The following is a 24,145-nucleotide window of genomic DNA, read 5'->3' on the forward strand; positions in this document are numbered from 1 at the left end:
ATAAAAAGGTCTTAGCCTGGCACCGAAAAACAAATAACGACGGCACCAGGCAGACCTCTCTGGGGAGCGCATTCCATAGGTGGGGCGTCACCGCAGAGAAGGCCATCCTCCGGGTACTTTGCCTCCTGATGTCTTTCATGGAGGGTTCCCGGAGGAGGGCCTCTGCCGCCCATCTCAGGGGGCAGTAGGGCAAATACGGAAGAAGGTGTTCCTTTAGGTATCCAGGTCCCAAGCCATTAAGGGCTTCATAGGTAATGACCAGCATTGAGCCCAGACTTCGATGGGAAGCCAGTGAAGCTGCTAGAGGACTGGGTTTATACGAGAGTAACACCCAGTCCCCGCCAGCAACCTGGCTGCTCTATTTTGCACCATTTGAAGTATTCGGACTGTCTTCAAGGGCAGCCCCACGTAGAGTGCGTCACAGAAACCCAACTGGGAAGTAACCAATGCATGTGTCACTGTCGCTAGGCAATCATCCTCCAGGACGCAGCTGATGGATTAACTGAAGGAAAGCGCTCCTTGCCACCATAGTCACCTGAGCTTCCAGGGACAGCTCTGGGTCAAGGAGCACTCCCAAGCTGCGAACCCTGTCCTTTAGAGGGAGTGCAACCCCGTCCAGGGCAAGGTTCAAGTCACCTACCCAAGAGCTCGAACCACCCACCAGCAGGACCTCCGTCTTGTCTGGATTGAGCTTCAGTTTATTGGCCCTCATCCAGCCCATTACCTCGGCCAGGCACTGGTTCAGTACAGCCACTGCCTCACCTGGATCAGTTGAAAAAGAGAGGTAGAGCTGGGTGTCATCAGCATACTGATGATTCCGCAGCCCAAACCTCCTGATGACCTCTCCCAGCGGTTTCATGTAGATGTTGAATAGCAAGGGGGACAAAATGGACCCCTGCGGTACTCCATGGCATAGCTGCCATGGCGCAGAGCCATAGTCCCCCAGCACCACCTTCTGGAATCGGCCGTTGAGATAGGAGCGGAACCACTGCAAAGCAGTGCCTCCAACCCCCAGTCCCGCTAGCCTATCCAGAAGGATACCATGGTCGATGGTATCGAAAGCCGCTGAGAGGTCCAGGAGGACCAACAGGGACGCACTCCCCCTGTCTCTCTCCCTGCACAGGTCATCATACAGGGCAACCAAGGCAGATTCAGTACTGTACCCGGGTCTGAAGCCGGATTGAAATGGGTCCAGATAGTCAGTCTCATCCAAGAGTGCTTGAAGTTGTCCCGCCACCACCCGTTCCAACACCTTGCCCAAAAATGGGATGTTGGCCACCAGTCTATAATTTGTGGCCATCTCTGGATCCAGGGACGCCTTCTTTTGGACCGGCCTGACTACTGCCTCCTTTAGAGGAGCAGGCACCCAGCTGTCCCTCAGAGAGGTGTTAATGACCTCCAGGATCCTGGCACTAATCCCGTGCTTGGCTTTGGTCAACAGCCAGGAAGGGCAAGGGACAAGCAAGCAGGTGGTGGGATGTACTTGTCCAAGCACCTTGTCCACATCATCAGGCTGCAATAACTGAAATTCATCCCTTAATATCTGACCAGACAGAGTCATTGGCATCTCCCCTAAAGGATCTGAATCACTTGTGGAGTCCAGCTCGTGACGAATCTGAGCGATTTTCTCCTTAAAGAGCTGGACAAAGTCGTCACAGCAGGCCATCGAAGGTGGTACGGGATCTTTCTTAGGGCCAGGGTGTATCAGCCCATGTACCACTCGAAAGAGCTCCGCTGGACGGCACTGTGAGGAGGCAATGGAAGTGGAGAAGAATTTCTTCTTCGCCGCCCTCACCGTCACAGCATAGGCTCGATAGTGAGCTCGTAGGCATGTCCGGTCAGATTCATCCCGTGATTTCCTCCACCTACGCTCTAGTCGTCTCCCAACCCACTTCATTGCCCGTAATTCAGGTGTGTACCATGGGGATAGACAGGGTCTGTCTGGCAGGAGAGGACGCTTGGGAGCAATCGTGTCAATTGCTCTGGCCATTTCCCCATTCCACAGTTCAACCAGAGCATCGACAGGAGTGCCAGCTTTATCAACAGGAAACTCCCTCAGAGCTTTCAGGAATCCATCCGGATTCATCCAGCTCCGAGGGCAGACCAACACAATAGGGTCCACACCCTTACAGAGGGAAAGGCTGGCATTGAGCTTAAACCTCACGAGGAAGTGATCTGACCATGACAAGGGAGTCAGACATAAATTGTCTTTTAATTTTCATACTTTATGACTAAATTTACATAAAATAATGTGATTTTTAAAAGGCTTCTCAAGTCCACAGTCTGGTTCACTGCAGAATCTACAGTCTGGATTCTTAGACATTTAAACCCATTTGAGTCCGCTGCAGATTTCTGACATTCGAATTTTAAAATTGTATACTACTGATAGCCCTGGCGGGGGGAGGCTGCATGATTCTATTGCATTTTATTAGTTATACCCTTCTTTGGTACTACTTTGTACTAAAACATGTCAATTCCTAAAAACGTCCTACAAATAAACTGAACATAAGGAATCCTTAGCTTTAGTTCTTCCTCAGTAGAACTTACTCTCATGTAAACACATTTGTGATCAAGGCTGCAAGGAGATGCAATATTCCAAAGAAAGAAGTATTGTAGTCCAGTCCTTTCTTAACCCAGTGATGAAAAGTTCACATTTTGAAAAACATTAACTTTTGTCTTGTCATCTTATTCCAGTAATCGGGACAATTTCGATCAAGAACAACTCAATACAACAGCTCCCTCTACACTGCATTATTTCTGCAGCGGAAATTGCTGCCACATACTGTAGTACCCATGGGCAACATTTATTACCCACAGAAGTCTCCAAACTCCCAGTAAGTGAGGCAATGTTCACTCTGGCCAGCAGCATGTGTTTTAGGTGCTGTTTACGATTCTGTTTTTAATAGGCAATCTACAATATGTAGTGGCTGATCGCACTGCAAGCTGATCTCGATAAAACTGACCACGAGCAAAAAGGGAACGGCAGAAGTGGCGTCTGAATTAGTCTCCGCCAGACATTTGACCAGGTATGCCTGAGTACATGCAATGCTTTCCTGTGTTCAGTTAAGTGAGCAAATGCCCAGATGAAGAGCGAACTGTTCTGCCAACCCCAAGTAATGCAACCGGTAGTGGTTTCAAAACTGTACAAAGGTAACTTTATTTTTAAAATAATCATTATTTCGAACAAAAATAAACCACCAAAAATAAACCAATGCAATAGCACAGGAGTCAGCTAGGCTGTCTCAACTAGTACCAAATCCGTCACCACCAGTAAGCTCATACATATTTAGACACATCAGCTTCAAAAGGCCCAGCACAGAACAGAGACCAACCAGCTGCACACACCTTATACCACAAAGGCTTCCTCAACAGTAAGGTTTCTTGCCATGCAGCAAAGCTCCTTTAAAGAAAAGCGGCACGTACTTCCTGCAGAGACAGTCCCTCGCCTCGCCTCGCCCCACCCACCCCACAAAAAGGCCCTCTCTCTGGTCCAACTGGTGGATGTTGGCAGGACAAGGGCCTCTGCCATAGAGGGACAGGCAGTCTGTTGGGCATGCTGGTCCCAAACCATATTGGGTTTTATCATCACCAACACTTTGAAGTGGACACAGAAACACACACGGGTAACTAGTTTCAATGAATCTTTAGGCAAGAAACAATTTCAGCAACCAAACATTTCCTAGCAGTGGTTACAGAAGCCTTTGAAGCAAGAATGGGCAAGTTGCAGACCCCGGTGTGATTTCAAAAACTCTTCTGGATGGCATCCACTGAGACTCTTGGTGAAAGCAATTTGTCCCTTTCCTCACATCCTGGTACTCAGGAGGAGGAAGAAAGCGTGTTGGGGGGGGGGGGGAGGAATCCTACCCCTTTAGCCCTAGCTCTGCCAGCCACAGAACTGTGCCTCCCCACAGGTAAACTTCAAAGGAATTCAGGGGTGGGGGGAGCTCTCCATTCTTGCTTTTATGGCAAACGTAGCATGGCTCTGGCAAGGTACTGGGGCCCATCCCATTCATACTGCTCCAAGTCCAGTAAGACAACTGAAAAAAATGTCCTTCTACTCTGGATTATGTTTTTTCTGGATTCTGAAACAGGTTTTCTCACACAACGGCATATCCCACTCTTCCTGCCACAAGCCTAACCACTCCAGACAAATTTAACTGAAGAGGGAAAAATATACCCTCCAGAGATATGTAACTTTGACAAGCTGAAAGCCAAAATTAAAGATATTAAAAGCTAGGATGACATCTGACAACCAATCAGTTTTCTGGGCCCTTTTCCCCAGAAACAATTCATTTTGCTGCTAATGAAGAGCTATTCCCCCAGAAAATGCTTAAGGTTATATGATGTTATTCAACTATCAGGAAAGTCAGATCCCCTGAGATCTAAACAACAAACTGACAAGTAAATTAAGGAGTAGGTGGCTAATTAAAAAAATCTATAACTATTCAAGCCTTTGCAGAATATTAAGTTAGGTTTGCCAAAGTGGAGTTTTGGGGCCTATTTTTGATGTATTTTATTTCCTTAAGCCACATGACTGAAGTGGCGGGAAAGCATGCCAAACAGATCTAGAAATGGAAGACTCTGATTCACAAATTACTTCAAAGTAAGTCAGCACAAACTGTCTTCACTGGAACAGATAGCAGCAAGGAACTCTCCTAGAATTATACCTTCTGGGTGTGTCTTCCAGATGTGCACCATTCTGCGTCACGAATTCATACTTTTATCTGGGAGAAGTGCATATATTCATCTTTCATCCTTAAGTCACATCTCTCAAGATCTTTTAGAAGGACCTTCAGGTGGGCAGTAACTTGACTTACAAGTAATTACTCCCTCACTGAAAAGCCAGGCAGATGAACCAAATGGCAGTCTAGGAAGAAGCATGCCAGCATCTAATAAACCCTGGCATTCTTCCAGAATTAGAACTAAGCTGAACCACCCATTCTTTTGAGAGAGAATGGTATAGGCTAGATGAGAGAGATTCTCTCACGACCAGACCAATCAGCACTAGGCAGAGAGGAAAGCCTCAACAGCTTTGAATGTAGTGCAGGAACAAAGAACAATACTTCTGAAGCCTAGTTTTTAATTTTTATTTTTTCTTGAGAAGTGGTTGGGAGGAAACAGGACAGTGCATTTTCCCCTATGGTGTCCAGGAGGCCCATATGGCTAATTTGTTGTTCACCTTTTAGCAAGCAGCTCAAAGTTGACATAAGACAACTGTTCACTTGAATTGGTTTTACGGCTGCCTCTCAGATTTTATTTTGGCCATGATTAGAATGTCCTTGGAGACATCCTATTTTAAAAACTGTTTTAAAAGTTGTGCTGTGGTCTGCCATGTTGGTATCAATAAAAAGATGAGATGGAAACACTTTATTAAATAAGGCAAGAGAAGACTTCCTCATAACATATATCGTCAAAAACTATGTTAATGTAGCAAAGAGGTCTCAAGGGTAGTGAGCTTAAGTTATTATTTTATCAACTGTGGTGTTAACAGAGTGGAAATCAAAAATGTGGCTGGTGAAACATCCAGAACACATCTATTTTGTACTTGATGCTTTTCCGGGAATTCAGATCTGAACCTGATATTTGCATTCCTACCCACGCAGGGGGATCAACTCCCCCTTACTGCCAACTCACAATATTTGGCCTGTTCCTGGTCCTGCATTTAAAGTACTGCCTTATACAATCTCAAATTTGAAAAAGCTCTTTGCCTTCAGGCCTGCAAGAGGAAGCTTTAAATATTATTCCCATGCACCAAGGGGCTCAGAAACAAGCTACTTTTAAAATGCTGAATATTAACTTCAAATGTTTTAGAAACCCACTCAATTCTGAACTCTTAGGTTCAGCTCAACGTGCTGCCTAACCAGGTTAAGTAAGTTCAACCAAGAGTGCCATGCTATCAACCATGTCTTCATTGCTCATCATAAGTCCCCAAACACAGAAGCCGGGGAGCATCTGGTGCGGAGGAGCAGCAGCACTGGAAGCAACCTCTGCCTCGCATCTCCCACTCTACATTTTTGCTACAGGAATTGCAGAGGGCAGGCGCAGGAGGCTGAAGTTCAGTCCGGATACCTTGCATCCTAGCAGCCCCCACCTTTTTCCTCTCCCCTCAAATTGCCCCCACCTCCCTTGATTAACCCAGAAACCATGCCTTCATCCTTCAAATTATGTGGGAGGCGCAGTGCTGAGGAACCTTGACTCCCACAGCCAGTGTTCAGAAAGGCTGTGAGTTGTAGTCAAAACATCTGGAGGACACAAGGGCAGGAAAGGCTGATCTGTACAGTAATCAAGAGTCAGCTAGTTTCCTGGTTCAGAAATGAGAGGGGAGGAAATGTGTGGACCTAGCACTCCTATTAAGTGAAAATCAGTGTGTCTGAATTAGCCTGATAGTTTGGCAGGATGGCTGAACAATCACAATCACAGCAGTTGGTCTGCCTCCAGGGGGAATTGCAGAATACCAAGTAGATGGAGAACAGAAGCAGGCAGATCTGAGACAACCCTAGCACAAACCACGCTTTGATACAGCATACAAACTGAGGCTCAACATAAGCCAAAGAAGAGGGTAGGGAGGCATCACTGCATTATGACCCCTTCATTGCTGAGCACCCTAATTAGCTGACATTAAAGGTGCAATCCTATGCTTCTTTAGACAGAAAGAAGTCCTACAGCCGCAAGTGTATGGCATGCAGGGGGTTGTGAGGCTTTTGCCTGCCTGAACATGCCCAGGTTGCACCCCAAATTGACCAATTATGCATTAGCAATACTGAATTTTCAGAAGACGAAATACTTTGAAATGGTGGTCTGTAGATACTGTCATTAAGGTATTTGAATAAAAATTAAAAGCTTCTCATGCAGCAATTTATTTTAGAGTCAGAGTCACGTCTGTTGGACATGAACAGCATGTATTTCAGTATGAAAGTGCCTGAGAAAAAGGGGGGGGGGCATGCACCTTTCTCTGACAGGCTTCTATTCTGTAGGAGACCCTTGCAATCAGGATCACCTGCGTTTTGCACGGTTTAGATACAGCCCCAGCCTTGGGTAGCTGCATCCCAGTTTGCTACCCAGCCTTCCACCGTCCTTCCAAGTTTCTCACTGTCACACATACACAAATCTGGATCAAAATCTGCAGTAAAACACAAGGTGGAATTTGAAGGATGTTTATCTGCATTACAACTAGGAAAAATGTTCTATGCACCCTTTTATCAAGTGGCTTTTTCATGTCACATGCCACACGGATGGAATCAACCATTTTACAGCACTAATCAAGGCTGTCAAACCTACAAGGCAACACACACATTTGCAATTAATTTCATGACATGAGCCTGAAAGGAGTTCTTATTTAAGGTATAGACAATGCTGACAAAAGAGTGAAGGAATCTTTCTTGGATAACATTCTATGAAATAAACATCTCAGTATGTTGGACTCAAAAGAATATTTGAAGATGTCTCTATCCAGCCTATTAAAAATACTCAAGACTGGCTTAATAACCACCCTCACAAAAAACTAAATCTAACTGAAGGTCCCTGTGAAAAACGTTATGGACAAACTAAACTAACCCTATGCGTGTGACCATGAAACTGCGATTTTGGATCTACCATGCCTATGAAAATTACACTTTTCCAAATCAAAAACCTATTTGATTGGGCATTTCTCAGCTAGTTAGCCCAGATTTTAGCTCAGGATCAGTTTTCCCCCAATTAAGGAAAAAATAGTGGCTGTACACATCTAGAGCCTTTGAACTGTGAATGCACTTTAAAAAAATTCTTGCAGAGATAGATGCTGCTTCATGGGAATTGGTTGAGAAACTGAGAGTTGATGCCATAAGAATGAATGGTCACAAAGCAGAAGTGTAAGAAGAGAGGGGAACTGATGCATGCTTGCAATGGATATGATTAACCTAAGTGAGGTTTTAGTGGAGGGCTTTAACCATTTTATATTTCAGTGAAATACTAACTTGAAATAATTAGCAAATAAGAGCCACGTCTTCAACAAAGGCAGACAAAATGCAATTGAGGGGAAAGGTTGAATCTTTTCCAAGGATGTTCCCCAAAATACTGGTATTAAATAGTATAACACATCTTGGATGGGAACAGAAAATGCTAAATATGACAGAAGCATAACCTTCCATCCTTCCTGACCTATAAAATCCAAGCATGTGTCTGTTCTTCCACAAACCCATGACTCTCTCATCAGCATATCAAGTTCCACATCCCGTTTTAAGGTCAAAAGTGCATTAACAAACATTGTACATAGTATAATTGATTTGGCAGAAGTATCACAATAAATGACATGCTAAAAATGCTAACAGTCAAGGCACATGTCTCTACAACACAGATCCAGATTAAGCTGGTAAGCTGCTCTCCTACCTATCTCCATCCACCAGAAGTCAGCAACCAAACAGTAGACAATCCAAAACTGCACATGTAAGGGAAATAAATTTCTTTATCCCAAACTAACGATCCATTTTTCATTTACAGCAGCTTCATCAATACTTCTTCACAAACATGAGATCCCAAACTGCATCAGTGAAGACAAATACACTGACAAATGGTTGACACGATCTCAAGCCAGTGCCTGGGCACTTAAGGTCATAGTTCTTAAGACTTCTTTTCCTCCAGAAAGAAAACTCCATAGATTTGTCCTGGACGAAGGATCATTTAGCACATTAAGTTGTTAAACCCACTCATTTTGTAGCAAACACATACCTGTCATGAAGCACGGATGACACCTCCCTTCTGAGCACAGAATGATCCATACCGTCAATGTTAGTAACTCCCCTGTTAACCAAAGGAGATAAGACTTTAATGTTCTGTTTTTTAGACAGAAAGCATGGTACCCTAATGTACCAAGACAACTTAAAAAATCATGTGAGCACAGCTCACTGGGGTGGGGGGGTGTAATTACTGATGAAGTCAGTCACACTGCCAAGACAACTGATTGCTTCATAATGAAAAGAGGCTTTTGTCACTTAACAAGGAAATACTGGACAAAAGATCTGCTATTCTAGAAGTCCAGAGATGAATCCCCAGACCGTTTCTTTTCTTCTTCAGTTTTTAAGAACACACGGGTGCATTAGCCCTCTTTCAAGGGGTCTGGAAGCGAAGAAGTGCTGAAACAGGAAGTGTTCAAAGGGCCTAGCACATTAAGATTATTCCAAGAACAAAAATCCCCTTGGAAAAAAGGCATTTAGCAGAATAACTATGTCAGGCAAAGAGTCAACACCCGCGATCTAAGAATGTCATCCTTCAAGAAAGAAAGCTCCTGGGCTGTGCTGAATATCCACACGATGAAGCAGCTGAAGGAGCTTTGATCAGCTTTCCTTTCTACTGTCAAAGCAGACCTGTGGCGACCCTCATGATTTAGCACCAACTTTGTTATTACAGCAGCTTTGTGTACAGGTCTTTTCTGGGCTCATTGTATGCATGATATTTGTTTCTTACAATCCCTTCCTTCCCATAAGCAGTACATCCTTTCCCTGGCAAATGGAGTTTTACACACAGCATAGAAGGGCCAAAGACAAATTATGTTCCATGAGTTTGTGATTATTTCAGACCTATGTTCATGTCTGCCACTAATGCATTCCATAAGCAAACATATATCTTCTGATGGAATCCGAAGTTCGAAGCAAAGATAAAATGAGTCACTGTTGTCTCTTCCTTCTCCCCTCTCTGCTTATAAGGAAGAGAAGTACTTACAAAAAGGACCCTGTCATAGAAAGCTAGTGGCAGTCTATGAATTGCAGAAAATACTGTAGGAAATTCATCTTCTAGTTAGCAGAGATCAGATTTCAGCAAGAGAAGTATCAAAGAACACAGATCTTAGCAAGCGAAAGGCTTTTGTTGCTCCATCCTCAGTAGCTTGGAACTCATCCTGGATTTAATGCACTCACTGGAGACAAAACCTTTACAGTGATCTAGACAAGGATAAAAGCCTGCCTCAGCAATCGTATGCCTCTCACTGGCACAGCACACAAGATCAATCGGTCGATTCCTTACATGAACGTAAGAAGACTGCAATCTCCACATACAGAATAATCAAGCAAATTGATGCAGAGAAGATTTGGTTCTATGATGCATAAGAATGTGAACTGGGAAGCTGAGTGGGGGACACAGGGAATCGAGAGAATGCTGCCGGACATGGCAAAGACACCTGCTCACCAATACACCTAAAATCATATCTAATACTAAAGGAAGATGCTCCATCAGAGTTCTGCCTGCTAGAGAAGTAGGTTAGATGTCTGCTTTTATACACATATACACTTCTCCCCCCACCCCCGCTTTCTCCAAATTGCTTATGTCTATGTACCTAGGATTCCCCGTTTTTATCCTCATAAACAGGTAAGTTAGGTTGAGAGGGTGTAACTGACCCAATGAGTTTCAGAACTGAAAAAGGGTTGCAACCTGGGCATTTCTAGCCCTAATGCAATAACCTGTCCACTATATCATCTTTACAGCATCTTTCTGTTCTTCGGTCACATAAACTCTCAAGAGATTTCCCTGGTAGAATATCACTAGTTGGGCACTGAAAACCAAGCTTCAATATAAAGTCAATTCACAGCACTCCTACCACTGCAATCATTCTAAAAGCAGCTGCCCACCACATTTATTTATTTATAGCAGATAAAGGAAATCTGTGATCCTCTAAATGATGCTGGACTCCAACTCCCATCAATGCCGTATCAATGATCAGGGATGATGGGACTTTTTCTCCAGCATCTAGAGTGCAAGAGACCCCCCAAGTCTGTAAAAATGCTCTCTGGGCAGCTGACAAGTAAAAATACTAAATAAATGAACAAGCCAGTTGAAACACTCACATGCATAGACAAAAAGTATGCTAAAATGCAGCATTAAAACAGTTAAGATTTCCACATCTACAGCAAACACATTGCAAACTTACGCAATCCATTTTACCATGCAACATATGATTCAGACATCTCTCCCAAAATAAAGATGTCTTTGACAAATAGCTGCACTTTAAAAAAAATCTTTAGAATAGGAAGCTTTGCCACTGCTGTGCAGAAATTTTATTAATGTGTTTATTTTACTGTAGATGCTTTCTGAAACAAAAATTCCACCCCAGTTTGGATGTACAGTGAATACACGTATATGCCCAACCGCCCTTTGAGATCTGCGGGAGAGTCCCTTCTCCGGGAACCCTCCATGAAAGAAATTAGGAGAGTAAGTACTCGGAGGAGGGCTTTCTCTGCGGTGGCGCCCAACCTATGGAATTCACTCCCCAAAGAGGTCCGCCTGGCACCGTCGTTACTGGTTTTCGGCGCCAGGTAAAGACCTTTTTATTTAAACATCATTTTAATTGTTAAAATATATGATCTGGCCAGGGCAACTTCTTCTTCCTTCTCTTTTCTCCTCCTATATTATTTATTTACTTATTTTATACTGATAATTTTAATTTTATATTATTATGTTTGTAACTCAATGTATTTTTTGTATTTTTTGTATTTAATGGTAATTTATTATGTTCTATTGTATTTCAATGTATTTTATTGTGTTGTAAGCCGCCCCGAGGCTTCGGCAAGGGGCAGCATAGAAATGTCATAAAAATAATAATAATAATTATTATTATTATTATTATTATTATTTATTGTAAGCCATCCTGAGACATTTTATAGGGGACAGGATAGAAAAGCTTCTAAGAAACAAACAAACAATAAATAAATACCCCTGCCCTTACATTCTGTTTTACAACACTGTATTATTGTGCTGTTTTTAATATGTGCAGACTGAGTCACAGGTGCAGGACATACGCTGTACACAAGTCAATATTTTTGTAATGAGCCTAAGTTTAAAGAAAATGGACCCAATGCATGAATTATTCGATAAAAATCAAGATGTTTAATTTATTAAATTTATATCCCACCATTCCCCCCTCCATGGAACTCAGGGCAGCCTGCAAAGTCCTCCTCTCAATGTTATCCTTGCAACAACCCTATAAAGTGGGTAGGCTGCTCAATCCTATGCATATGTCAGTTGTGGGGTGTCTAATTTATTGTTATTTGGGATATGTATACTGTATTTATAGATTTTATTGTAAGCTATCCAGAGACAAAAGTGATGGATGGCCTAGAAATATCCTAAATAAATAATCTTTTTAAAAAAATGTGATATGCAAAGTAAGACCCATCAATTTCAGTGAGTCTTTTGCACAGGTAAATAAGTACAGGATTGCAGTCTTACCATCATAGCCAGGACAGAAATATTTTATCAGTAATTTATCAGATAAATATTTAAAATTTAAAATAAAATATAAAATATAAAATATTTTATCAGAGCTCTTCTGCCTTCAACTTACAATGTAACCAAATTTTGTTGCAGACCCTTAACTATAAAACATCGAATACTTTATTTCACATTTCATGGTAACTCCAGCAGCCCTAAGCAAGGTATGCTTCAAGCAGCAGGGTTCCGACTCTTCCCTCCCCCCCCCCCCCACCCCACACACACACAAGAAGGTATTTTCCCCCTGCACTTAGGACAGCCTAAGCTCAAAATTGCTCTTGACAAACCCAGCTGCCGTACAGCAATTTGCATTTGCTCTGGCACAACGCTCTCCTTCAGTACAGAGCTAAAATTGGATTATTTCATTGTCCAAGGACACAAGCATTTGCACCCTAAAGGATCTGGACTTTTAAGAACGTCTTGCTCACAGATCTTCTGACATTAACTTCTGTGACAGAAAACCTAAGCTATGCTTTTGACTTGCTTCTATAAGAAGACTCTAAAATGGCATTTTGAGAGGAGAGAAACTTCCCACTTGATACTGAGAAGCAAAGTGCTTAGAGACATTACAGACGACTGCACCATGAACCTGGGCAGCAGAGACTCCCCTGAATTGCAAAAGAGTATTTTCCAAACACACATGATGAGCTCTGTGCCTACCGTGTGGGTCACAAGCTGAGATACAGCTACAGAAATGTGCCTTGGCAAGAATACAGTCCTTGTACTGTTTTATGTTGCTGCTGCTGTCACCTTTTTACTTCTTTAGGATCATTGTTTTATTTAAATCTGCAGGTTTAATCATTGTGTACTGTTTTATTTTGATGGTAAACTGCCTTAAGAATGTTTCAGAAAGATGGGGAGATCAATGCTGGGGACAAGGAACAAAAATACAGCCAAACATTGCTCCTTCATGACAATTCCTTCATCGTGAGCAAGACACACAAAAATCATTCATGAGTCGCACGTTTATTTTTAAAGCTTCTCTCTTTGCAAGCCAAGAGGCCATCTTAGCACTTAATGAATGTGATGCCAAGTAAATGGCTTGGAGCTTCTGTGGACTTCCTACACCAGAGCTCATGCCAGTACTCATACACTGAGTGGCTTTCATAGGGAAGTCTGATGCACTGCAGTCTTAAAGCTGAACTAATCTGCAACTGAAATAATTTGTTCGACTGAGTTGTGGGGTTGGTGTCTGCATATTATGAAATAACTGAAGTAGCTTGCTGCACCGCAGCATATGTAACTGATGTAATCTTAAAATGTTACCCAAGTGCATCAAACCAGTCTGTGATGTGCCCCATCAGCCACACCTACAATGCACTATTTTCCGTAGCTCAGACAAGGCTTGCTGTTCATTTTCTCTCATATGATTCATCAAGGAAGTAGGAAAAAGGGCAAGATTTTGAGATTCACTGCTGTTCCGACTAGGTTACTGTTTTATATACCATATTTTTCGCTCTATAAGATGCGCTTTTTCCCCCCTCAAAAGTAAGGGGAAAAGTCTATGCGTCTTATAGAGCGAATGTGTGTGTGCCCGGTGCCCGGGACGCTGCCGGCCCGCCTGCACCACGTGGCACCACCTGGCCGGCCCGCGCTCAGTGCACCCTGCTCCTCCCCCTCCCCTCCGGTGCAGGTGAGAGCTGTGCCGCTCAGGGGGAGGCATGTGGAGGAGGAGGAGCCGCAGGCTTTAACCCGCCCACCGCACGGAGAGACGGACTGCTCACCCCCACTGCCCGGGAAGACCCGGCGCCGCCGCCACCCGGAAGACCACCGCCGGCACCCCTGCCGGCCCGGCTGCACCACACCTGGCCGGCACGCACTTGGCGTGCCCTGCTCCGCCTCCCTCCCCCCGGCGCAGGTGAGAGCTGTTAACCACAGGTCGGTGTGTGTTTTCAAATGGCAACCCGTCTTTTAATGAAGCCCATGGGGAAGTGATGGGAAATATGCCTATGATTATCAGGAAGCTTTCCATGGATCCCTCCTCTAAAAACTAGGTGCATCTTATGGTCAGGTGCGTCTTATAGAGTGAAAAATACGGTAACACACAAATCTTTAGTTACTCACAATGTGTCTCTCCACATCATCTCTGACACACTGATATGCCTCCTGGGCTGTTTGCACACCTGCAAGTGGAACAAAAACAAAAACAGGGCACTCTCAGAAGGCGGAAGAAGGCACCTCATGTGGGGGTTCAAAGAACACAGGGCATTCTGTACTGATCATCTCATACTGAACCCACCTTTATTTCCTCAGTGGTTGTTCACCCCCCTTTCTAGATGGTAATTTCTTGAATTGGAGGGTGGGGGGAGATTGCAGCAGTACCCACAGTATTTTACACAAAACCTTATTATGCTTCAAACAGTTTTCTATGTTTCCATTCAGTCTTTGCATAAAATTAGCTCATCAGCAACCAGCCTACTGATTCCCAAAATCTCTCTCTCTCACACCTATTTGCAGCCTGCCTTTCTACCAAAAGAAAGAAGAACAGTAAAGGCACTTCACAAATCTATGTAAATTAAAACTATATATTGAAATGCAACATAGCATAGCAATTACAAAAATTATATATTCCTAACAAGAGGCTCCAGGTCAACTCTTCCTACAAGCAGAAAGAAGGTAGGCCGATTAGAGACTTCATCCTGAAGAACGGCTAGACTTTTGCAGCTTAGAAGAGGTGAATGACTTGACATCAAGGCTTGGTGAGCAGCTGAAAAACACGCACACTCAGGCAACATTTAGCAGTGAAGGGGAACATGGTAAGGGGCAAACACCACTGGGGCATTCTTCTGTAGTTATTAGCCGATATGGACCCCTACTCTAATTCTTAACTGAGCCAGACATTTCTGCTCACACTTCCTGAGGGACATACATGACCACAACTGAAGGACTGACTTGAGCTCGGAGAGTTTGTTGTTCTGCCCTTCCCAAATCTCTTGCCACTGTTTTTGACTTGAAAACCATGGTGCAGAAGTCACTGGAGTCATTACCCGAGAGGGGAGGACAACAGCCAGGGAGTTCCCATTTGCAGAAATTCCTCCGCTGTTCCCCAGCTAGACCAGCAACTCCGACTTTCCTTTCAGGGCACCAAAGCAGCATTAACAATGGCAGCCTTCCCCAACATGGTGCCCTCCAGATGTGCCATGAGTTGTAGTCCAACACGTTTGCAGGGTACCAGGGTTTGGGAAGGCTGAACTGTGGGCTGGTACCTTCCTCAGAGTTTCTTGCCACCCAGTTTGCAGATATAAGCAGCTGCAGGAGTAACCTTTCTGGACTTCCTTGCAAGGATGCGTTAAATGGCACAACACAGTCTTGCTTGCAAGGGTGCCAGTCACGCCCATCTCAAACTTAATGAGGCTGAAGCAAACAGTTCCACTTCCAACAAGTTGCTACAGCAAAGCACAGGGGCAAGAGAAAACGGGTTTGGACAGTTTTATTTTGCTAACTCAGACTTCAGCCAACCATTTTAATGATTACACAAATGCTTGTTCCAGGAACAAGGCAACTGCAGGCACCTTGATAACTGGAGCAAACGCACGAGCAAGAGCTGTGCTGGGCTTGCCAAGGTACCTCACTGCTGGACAAAGGAAGGCTGCAAGCAGCTTTCATCTACCCAAAATGACTTCCTGGCCTTTGCGCATATTTAGCCATCATACCCAGTTAGGAAAAATTATACAACAGGGACTCCAGGACCGCACCAATGAACTTCGTCTCACCGAGTCTGGCTGTGCTTCTGCATCAGAGCCACCTGGTTCTGGACACTTACACTTCAAAATGCTATTTCATTTATAGCACATAAAACACTGCCTTGAAATTTGGATCAATTATCCAGTCGATATTTTTCAGCTTTTCTGGCTTCTAGGAAAGCTTTCCAGAGACTCATTTACTGGGGATGCGCTGCACATCTGCCACTGTTCACCAGGCCACTACACTAGGCTCTTCAGCCATGTTCTGAGATGCACTCACTCTACGTGGGATCCACCTCAGCCAAACGTGTTGTCTCTAGGATATGCCCAACACCCACCTGAAGCTGTGCATTACAGGTGGGCTAAATATATCACAGGGAAGCCAGCTACACCTTGACAAAGCAGGTTTCTCTAGTTCCTCCAGCAACTGAAAACTACTGTCCTTTAAAAGTATAACCAAGCAGCAATTTCACTGCATTCCCACCTCTGGTCAGTCTTTAAGCTTCACACACCCCATGAAGCCCACTCTAGTGAGTGGGTTCTCTATGCCCCTATTGTGACTACCCAGTTTTTACATACACACAGATGTGTGATACATCATTCACGAAACAGGTTTCAGACTGGTCTCTATCACATTCATAACATCCAACATTACACTATAAAAGAAAATAGGAACATTACTAATTCACAAGGAAAGAAGCAAGTAATTCACATTTGCATGTAACATTTTAAGAGCATTTATACCCACAGCCAGTCAGCAATCTTCATGCCAATACAGGGGATTATTACAGGCTAGCTGTACCAGACAATACTTTATCATTCCCAGAAGCCCAGCTTAATGCCAATACACTGAACAAAACTCAGAGAATACACCCACCCACACATCACCAAAGAGTCCTGTAAGCTGCTATTTAAAGGACTCCGGGGGACAACATTTCCAGTGGAGTTGATTATCGACTCTTGGCATTTTAAGGCTGGATCTCCAGTTGGGGGAGAGGGCAGGAGACGGGGGAGGGGGAGAGAGGAAAGATTTGAAGCAAAAGTCTTGCTGCAGTGTCACTCTAGCATCCATAGTACATTTAGTCATTATTGCACCCCCTCTAACTATTTTACCTAACCCCCCCCCCCGCCACCAACAAAGCAGGTTGACTGAATTGTGTGGCACAGCAGCAGACTTCCCCAACCTGAGATGCTCCAGATGTTCCAGACAGCATGGAGCTGCAGTCCAAAACATCTGGAGGGCCTCAGGTTGGGGAGACTGTACTTAACAGCTGCACAGAACTGCCTTTATGGCCTAGTCGCTACTGAAGTGATGACGCCTGTCTGGGCAAATCCTACTTAATATGGTAGAGGGCCTCACAAAACTGAATATTGCACAAAAGGGTTCCACTCTAGCCGTTTCCCCTGCGTGCTGGATGTCTCAGCTTCTCTATACAGAGAAGCATTCATACATGTGAGCTCTCCTTCCCCATTTTAAGTAGTATGGTGCACACCCAGGTTTATCAGCATGGTAAGAACCAAGGCCATGCCTCCATTCGGTTGACACTAGAACTACCAGCAACCTGGTCCGAGAAGATCACAGAGTCAAAAGCCAGAACATTCTGTATACCGTAAAGAAAGCAGAGTTTACCCAGGGCAAGAAAAGCTGAAACTACATGACAAGGTTTGCATAAAGCATTGTCAAGCAATTAAAAATGTGCACAGCTGAGCAGCAGTGAAGGGGAACGCCACAAGGCACGTGCTCTCACTCATCGTGCTGGGGTGAATATGGAGCCAGCGCTGGCCGAATAGAACAGCGTACATCTTATGGGGTAACACATTTGCCCATGACCAAAGTATTGCTCAGTGGTCAAGGACTTCATGGTTTTCAGGCTTTGCCGCAGCACTAAGGATAGGTGAAACCCCCCACCCCACCCCACTTGACCCCATATATCCAGGAAGCAACATTAACTTAAGCCATTCTTTCTTTTCAGCAAACAAGCAGTGTACCTGGACTTTTCAGTTAAACTGAAAATCTGTTCTGCTCCTCACCTGTGTATAAAAGCTGGCCAATACTGAGAAGTGTGCAGGCCTGGTTGCTTATTTAAATCAAAGACTGTGAACTGCCCAGAGAGCTTTGACTGTTCGAGTGCATACAAATGAAATAAATAAATAAGATGGCATATTCTTTAGACATACCACATATTTTGCTTGTGAGGCCCTGCCTACAATGCACAGCCAAGCCTTTCCCTTATCCTTGTCATCCGGTTACTATGTCTCCGGAAGGAAGGGGGGGGGGGTAGGCTGGGGATTGGAACAGCTGATGTCTCGCTTGGGCGCCAGCCCTCCTGGGCTTGCCTTAGCAAGCAGGCAAGTGCAAACTCCCTCGCATTTGAATCCATCCTGCCTGCAGTCCCTAACAAGCAGAGCCGCAGGCGTGCCAGTGACACTGCGGAGTACGCCATGACACAATGAGCGAGTGGGAAAAGAGGGAAGTCCAAGTGGCAGTGCTGCAAATGCCACAGCCAAAGGAGCGCCAGGGCGTTTGGCATTTGCCAGCTGGCTTGGGACAAAACGCCTGCGTGCGGGTATCATGTTTCGACAGCCAGGGACAGATGCAGGAGCCCATCGGCAACAGCACCTTGGCATGCTCTAGACGGAGATTAAGACCTCGAGTGTGACACATGCTTAAGGCAAGTCGTGTCTCTTTCCAAAGGTGCCACTCTGCATTAGAGACGCAGGCATTAGAGACAGCCCGTTGCAGATGGGTCTGTTATCAGAAGAATGCCTCAAGGCAGGGAACAAAGGCAAGCATCCTGCAGCAATGCCAACAGGGCACAACTTTGCCAAGCCACTTCCCCTGGCAAGGGACAGCCCAGAAGAACAGAGCAGGAGGGGGGACCCCCCGTCACTCCACTCCGGATTGCAGGTGGAAGATTTAATGACATTGCTTCCCTCTGCCAGGCTGACTTCACGGTTAAGCCTTCACAAAGGCAGTCTCCATGCAGAACAGCTAAAGCAATGCTTGGCCTTGTCACACATTGTGCAAACGAATGAAATGTCATACAGAGACGTAGAATCTCTTCGTAATATCCTTTTTCTCCATCCCAGCATTATCTGCCTTCTTTATCCTTCAGACATAGCTGTCCTCCACTTCTGCCAAGCTACACAGAATCACAGAACTAGAACAGGCCACAATGTCATCGGGTCCAACCAAGTTAAACCCTCCCTCTCAGACGGCGGTCCAGGTGCATCTCCAGTATGGGAGAGCACATAACTTCCCTAGACTGCCAGTTCCATTTCTGTTCCAACAGTCAGGATTTTTTCCTGATATCCACCTGGAATCAGGCTTCCTACAACATGAGCCTATTATTCCATGTTCTGCACTCTGGGATGATCGGGAAGAGACCCTGGCCTTCCTCTTGGTGACAGCCTTTCAAGTGCTTGAAGAGTGCTATTGTACCTCCACTCTGTCTTCTCTTCTGCAGGCTGAACATGCCCAGTTCTTTCAAACCCTCCTCATAGGATCTGGTTTCTAGTTTCTGGATCATCCTTACTGTCCTTTCCTGAACTCTTTCCAGTTTGCCTGCATCTTTCTTAAACAGTGGTGGCCAGAATTAGGCACAATACTCCAGATGAGACCTAACCAGTGCTGAGTAAAGGGGAACTAGTACTTTGTAAGATTTGGAAGTGATACTTCTGTTAATGCAGTCTAAAACAGCATTTGCCCTTTTGGTAGCCATGTCACATTGTTGACTCATATTCAGCTTGTGATCTACGACAATTCCTTCTCAATTGCAGTATTGTTGACGCAAGTATTCCCCATCTTGCAATGATGCATTTGGTTTCTTCTTCCTAGGTGCAGAACTTGGCATTTGTCTCTTCTGAATTTCATTTTGTTGTTTGTGCCCCAGAACGCCAACCTATCAAGATTGCCTTGAATCTTCTAGGGTATTAGCTATCCCATCCAGTTTTGTGTCATCTGCAAATCTGATAAGCATTCCCTGCACTTCCTCATCCAAGTCATTAGTGAAAATGTTGAAGAGCCCCGAGCCCAGAACAGAACCCTGCAACACCCCCCTTTTTGCCTCTCCTGTTTGAGAAGGTGCCACTGATGAGCACTCGACGAGTCCAATTCTGCAGCCAGCTCTGAATCCAACAGACAGTCGTTCCATCTAGCTCACTCTCTGCTCGTTTGCTAAGGAGGATATCATGGGGCACTCGGTTAAAAGCTTTTCTATGTCCACAGCATTCCCACAGTCCATCAGGGAGGTTACCCGATCGCAAAATGAAGACATATTAGTCCAGCAGGATTTGTCCCTGAGAGATCCATGCTGGCTTCCAGTCGTCCCTGCACTGTTTCCCGGTGTTTGCAGACTGACTGCTTCACAGTCCGCTCCAGAATTTTCCCAGGGATCGACGTCAGACTGACTGGGCTGCAGTGCCCAGGTGGTTCTTCTCCTTTTCCTTTCTTGAGGATAAGGACGACATTTGCCCTTCCCCTGTCCTCGGGCACTTCCCCGTCCTCAGAGGTAATGGGCAGCGGTTCTTCTGCCGGCTCCTTGGAAGACTCCAGGGTGGCATTCAAGTGGTCACCTGACATCACTGCACATGCTGCACTTTGTTGATGGAAATGGGTAGCCAACAGAAAAGCTGCAAACTCAAAGCCTTTTGCAGGCAAGTCCTGTGCACTGTGTGATGGGTTCAGCACTGGGCCAGGTGGCCACAGGTGCCATTTCTGTATGGCACCTGGCTTGCTGTGCCATGGAGATGCAGGCAGCAGGGATAGTTTGAAGGTCAGACAACCCTCAAATAACCCATGCCACCTGGGTTAACCTCAAGGCACCATATGAAAATGGCACACACAGGCACCAAACACAATGCACCAACCATATGTCTCCTTCCATAGACACCTGCCCATCCCCTAAGATCCTTGCCTGAGGTCCTTCTTCGGGAGCCCCCTTTGAAGGAGATAAGAAGAGTGGATACTGGGTCTTTCCTGTGGTAGCACCCGGACCCTGAAACCTGCTCCTCAGACAGGTGCACCTGACACCTATGCTTTACTCATTTTGGTGCCAGGCCAAACCCTTTTTATTTTCCTTGTATTTTAAGGATTAATTATGAGTTTTAATGTTGGTTTTATTAGATATTTATATTATGTTTTTGTGTGCTGCTATCGTACTGTATTGTATCACCATCCTGAGACTTTTGTATAAGATGGGATAGAAATGCCCCAAATAAATAAATAAAATAAACTACCAGGTTGCTGTGCCGGAAAACCTGAGATGAAACCTGTAATTTTTTTCAGCTGGCACAAAGATCATTGCTACCACTTGTGCCCACTGAATGGCTACTCATTAGCTTATCAGAAAAGGCTGATACTTCACTACAGCAGCAGTGAAAGAATACTGTCCATACTTATCTGGACTCCATTACCTGAAGGAGCGCTTACATCCATATATGCCCGACCGCCCCTTGAGATCTGCGGGAGAGGCCCTTCTCCAGGAACCCTCCGTGAAAGAAATTAGGAGGGTAGGTACTTGGAGGAGGGCTTTCTCTGCGGTGGCGCCCAATCTATGGAATGTGCTCTCCAGAGAGGTCCGCCTGGCGCCGTCGTTATTTGTTTTTCGGCGCCAGGCAAAGACCTTTTTATTTAAACGTCATTTTAATTGTTAACAATATTTACTTATTTATCTGGCCAGGGCGACTTCTTTTCTTTTCTATCTTTTCTTTTATAACTTCTTTTATATCGTTTATATATATATATATATATATATATATATATATTATTAATTTTAATTTTATATTGTTATTTTTGTATTGTATTGTGTTGTAAGCCGCCCCGAGGCTTTGGCAAGGGGCGGCATAGAAATGTTCTAATTATTATTATTATTTCCCAAACTCCTGCACCCTTACAAAGGTTGCCAATCAGAATCTGATGAGAATATGGAAACTTTGTCTTTATGAACACTATTACAAGGAAGAACAGCCACCTCCCCTTACTGCTGCACATACATACTTTGTGTTTAACTGTGTTTACATATTTTGTGTTTAATTTCATATGGCAAGCTGCTATGGGAGAGGATTCCCCCTGAAGGCAACAAAGAAATACTACTAATAAAGTAAAAGGAGAACAGAAAATACCTAGTTATCCTTCATTACCAGTGAGGAACCCTTTTCCCTATGTTATATTGATCTACTGGTGAACAATTTAAGTTTAAACTGCAAACTCTCTTTCGCCTGTATTAACTCTGTAAAGAACCATGTCAGTTAATGGCACGATATTATGATCAGTCTCCTCGGAAGTCCGTTAGCCTTACAGCAACTCTGCAAATGCATCTCGCCGGAGCACATGCACTTGCAGTGCTCCCCTGCCGGGCATCACCAAACTTGGCAACGCCTCCCCCCACCCTGGCAATCCGGCCGAGGAGGAGGAGGAGGAGCCGGATTGCAAGCAGGCAGACCCTCCCCGCCCCATTAACGCAGCCCTAACAAAGCTGGGACGGGTCCAAGGCGACAGGCAGCAAGCCCCCCCCCCGCATCATTCCGCGCCTCTAAGCCAAGGGCGCCCCCCCCCAACATTCCAGACCTGCGGGCGGGGACTGGTCGCGCTCCCCCCTCCATAAGGCCAGCCGCTAAGCAGGGACACGAGGGGTCGCACGCAAAACGAGCCAACTTCTCCCCCGCCCCCCCGCAACTCGGCCAGGGGGCGGGGCCAGAGTCCCTCCTCCTCCCCCCTCAACCGAAGAGACGACAGGGCCAGCCAATCCAGTGTCTCGCTCCCCTCCCCGGAGTGCGCGCGGCCAACCGGTGCGCGCGGACCGGCGGGCCCCGCCCCAAGCGCCTTCCCGCACCGGGCCAATCGCGGAACGGGACACAAACCCTCCTCCCTTTCCCCTTTTCCCCTCACGACGGGCGCCCTCGCTGCCCCCGCCCTCTCCTCTGCCGCCTCACCCGCGGCTGCTCCGCCGCTCAGGAGTCCGCCCGCGCGCTCTCGCGGAGCCGGCCCGAGGCTTCGGGGTGCGGCAGCCGCCGAGCCAGGCCACCCCACTGCTCTCCCCCTCAGCGGCGGCTGCGGGAGCTTTTCAAAAGTCCTCCCGAGTCCGGAACCGGAGCCCCGCCCCTTCCCGCGCCCCGCCCCTCGCGTCACCAAGATGGCGGCGCGGCGGGGTGCTACTACGCCTGCGCGGCAAAGGAGGCGGGCGGAGCCGAAGAGGAGTTTCGCGGCAGGACCGCGAGGGTGGCGAGTTCGAGTCCCGCCGGTGTCGATAGCCGGTCGTTTGTCAATCTGCTTCTCCCTAGACTGCCTGGTAGCAGAAGCTCTCTGGCTGGTTCACCGCATTCCAAACTCTCAAATGCAACCTGATGAGGTGAAATGTAAACGTGTCAAACTGCCATATAAAATGTGAATTGAAGCATGGGAGCAATGCAAAGATTTAACATGCGGTAACGGTGCAATCTCGTGTATGTTCAATCGGGGGAGGGGAAAACCTCGTGCAGCCAGATTTGCAACAACAGAAGCTGAAAGACTAAAATGCTTGGGAGAACAAGGTTTTCCTATGGCCCTGAAAGAAACAAGGTCAGTGTTGCGTAAGCCCTTTTCTCTCTTTAAAAAGGAGATGATAACCATGAAAATGCTTTGGATAACTGGAATTGTTGCTGCAGGAGTAGAAATTTCAGACTTGGGAGTAGTTGCCGCCAACTTCTGAAATTAACTGAAAGTTGCAGGCAATTATCCATTTGCAAAAATAAAATCCGAGATACCTGAAAGCTTCGTATCTTCATCCCCATGCTGCAGATGATTTGCACTAGAATCCCATCATCCCTAGAAAAATCGATTAGTGGTCAGGGATTATGGGAGTTCTTATCTAACACATCCGAGGCTATTAGATGGGGAAAGAGTGATTTATTCATTCTTGCAAACCAAAAGCAGTATTATTTCCCTGTATGATGTCTGTGAACCATCCTAACCATAAAGCAAACTGCTGCCCTCTGGGAAAAGGTCGAATACTGCCATGCACAAAGCTCTGCTTATTTTCCACCTTTGGACAGAAGGATAAGTCTGGGAAATGCTTTCTTACCATTTATAAACTAGAAGACTTCAGTTCCAGATTTTGAAAGCCACATTGCAACTATTTGATTAGGGCATTTCACTGTCACTGAAAAGTACGGACTTGCAAGCTGAGTTTTAAAAACTCAGTGCTATACATATCTACCAGGACAGAAGGAAATCCCAGCGATTTCAGCAG

General features: G+C 45.5%; 1 protein-coding gene across 7 annotated transcripts in view; it reads right to left on the reverse strand.

The window, feature by feature from the left end:
* Positions 1 to 22,956, reverse strand: part of KLHL13 (kelch like family member 13) — a 62,716-nt gene extending 39,760 nt beyond the window's left edge. Inside the window, exons 1-3 of one of the 7 annotated variants that reach the window (XM_044452690.1) lie at positions 22,851 to 22,956; positions 14,299 to 14,357; positions 8,704 to 8,775 (exon numbers count right to left, since the gene is read on the reverse strand). In XM_044452690.1, coding sequence (XP_044308625.1) covers positions 8,704 to 8,775; positions 14,299 to 14,318 — 92 coding nt within the window. In that variant the 5' untranslated portion in view covers positions 14,319 to 14,357; positions 22,851 to 22,956. Of the gene's footprint in view, positions 1 to 8,703; positions 8,776 to 14,298; positions 14,434 to 22,485; positions 22,564 to 22,850 lie in introns of those variants that run through there. The other 6 variants (XM_044452691.1, XM_044452694.1, XM_044452688.1 and 3 more) reach the window with 6 other exon arrangements.
* Positions 22,957 to 24,145: the final 1,189 nt, after the last annotated feature.

The sequence above is a fragment of the Varanus komodoensis genome, unplaced genomic scaffold (genome assembly GCF_004798865.1).
Source record: "Varanus komodoensis strain SLA01 unplaced genomic scaffold, ASM479886v1 scaffold74, whole genome shotgun sequence".
In the NCBI taxonomy this organism is placed as follows: Eukaryota; Metazoa; Chordata; class Lepidosauria; order Squamata; family Varanidae; genus Varanus; species Varanus komodoensis.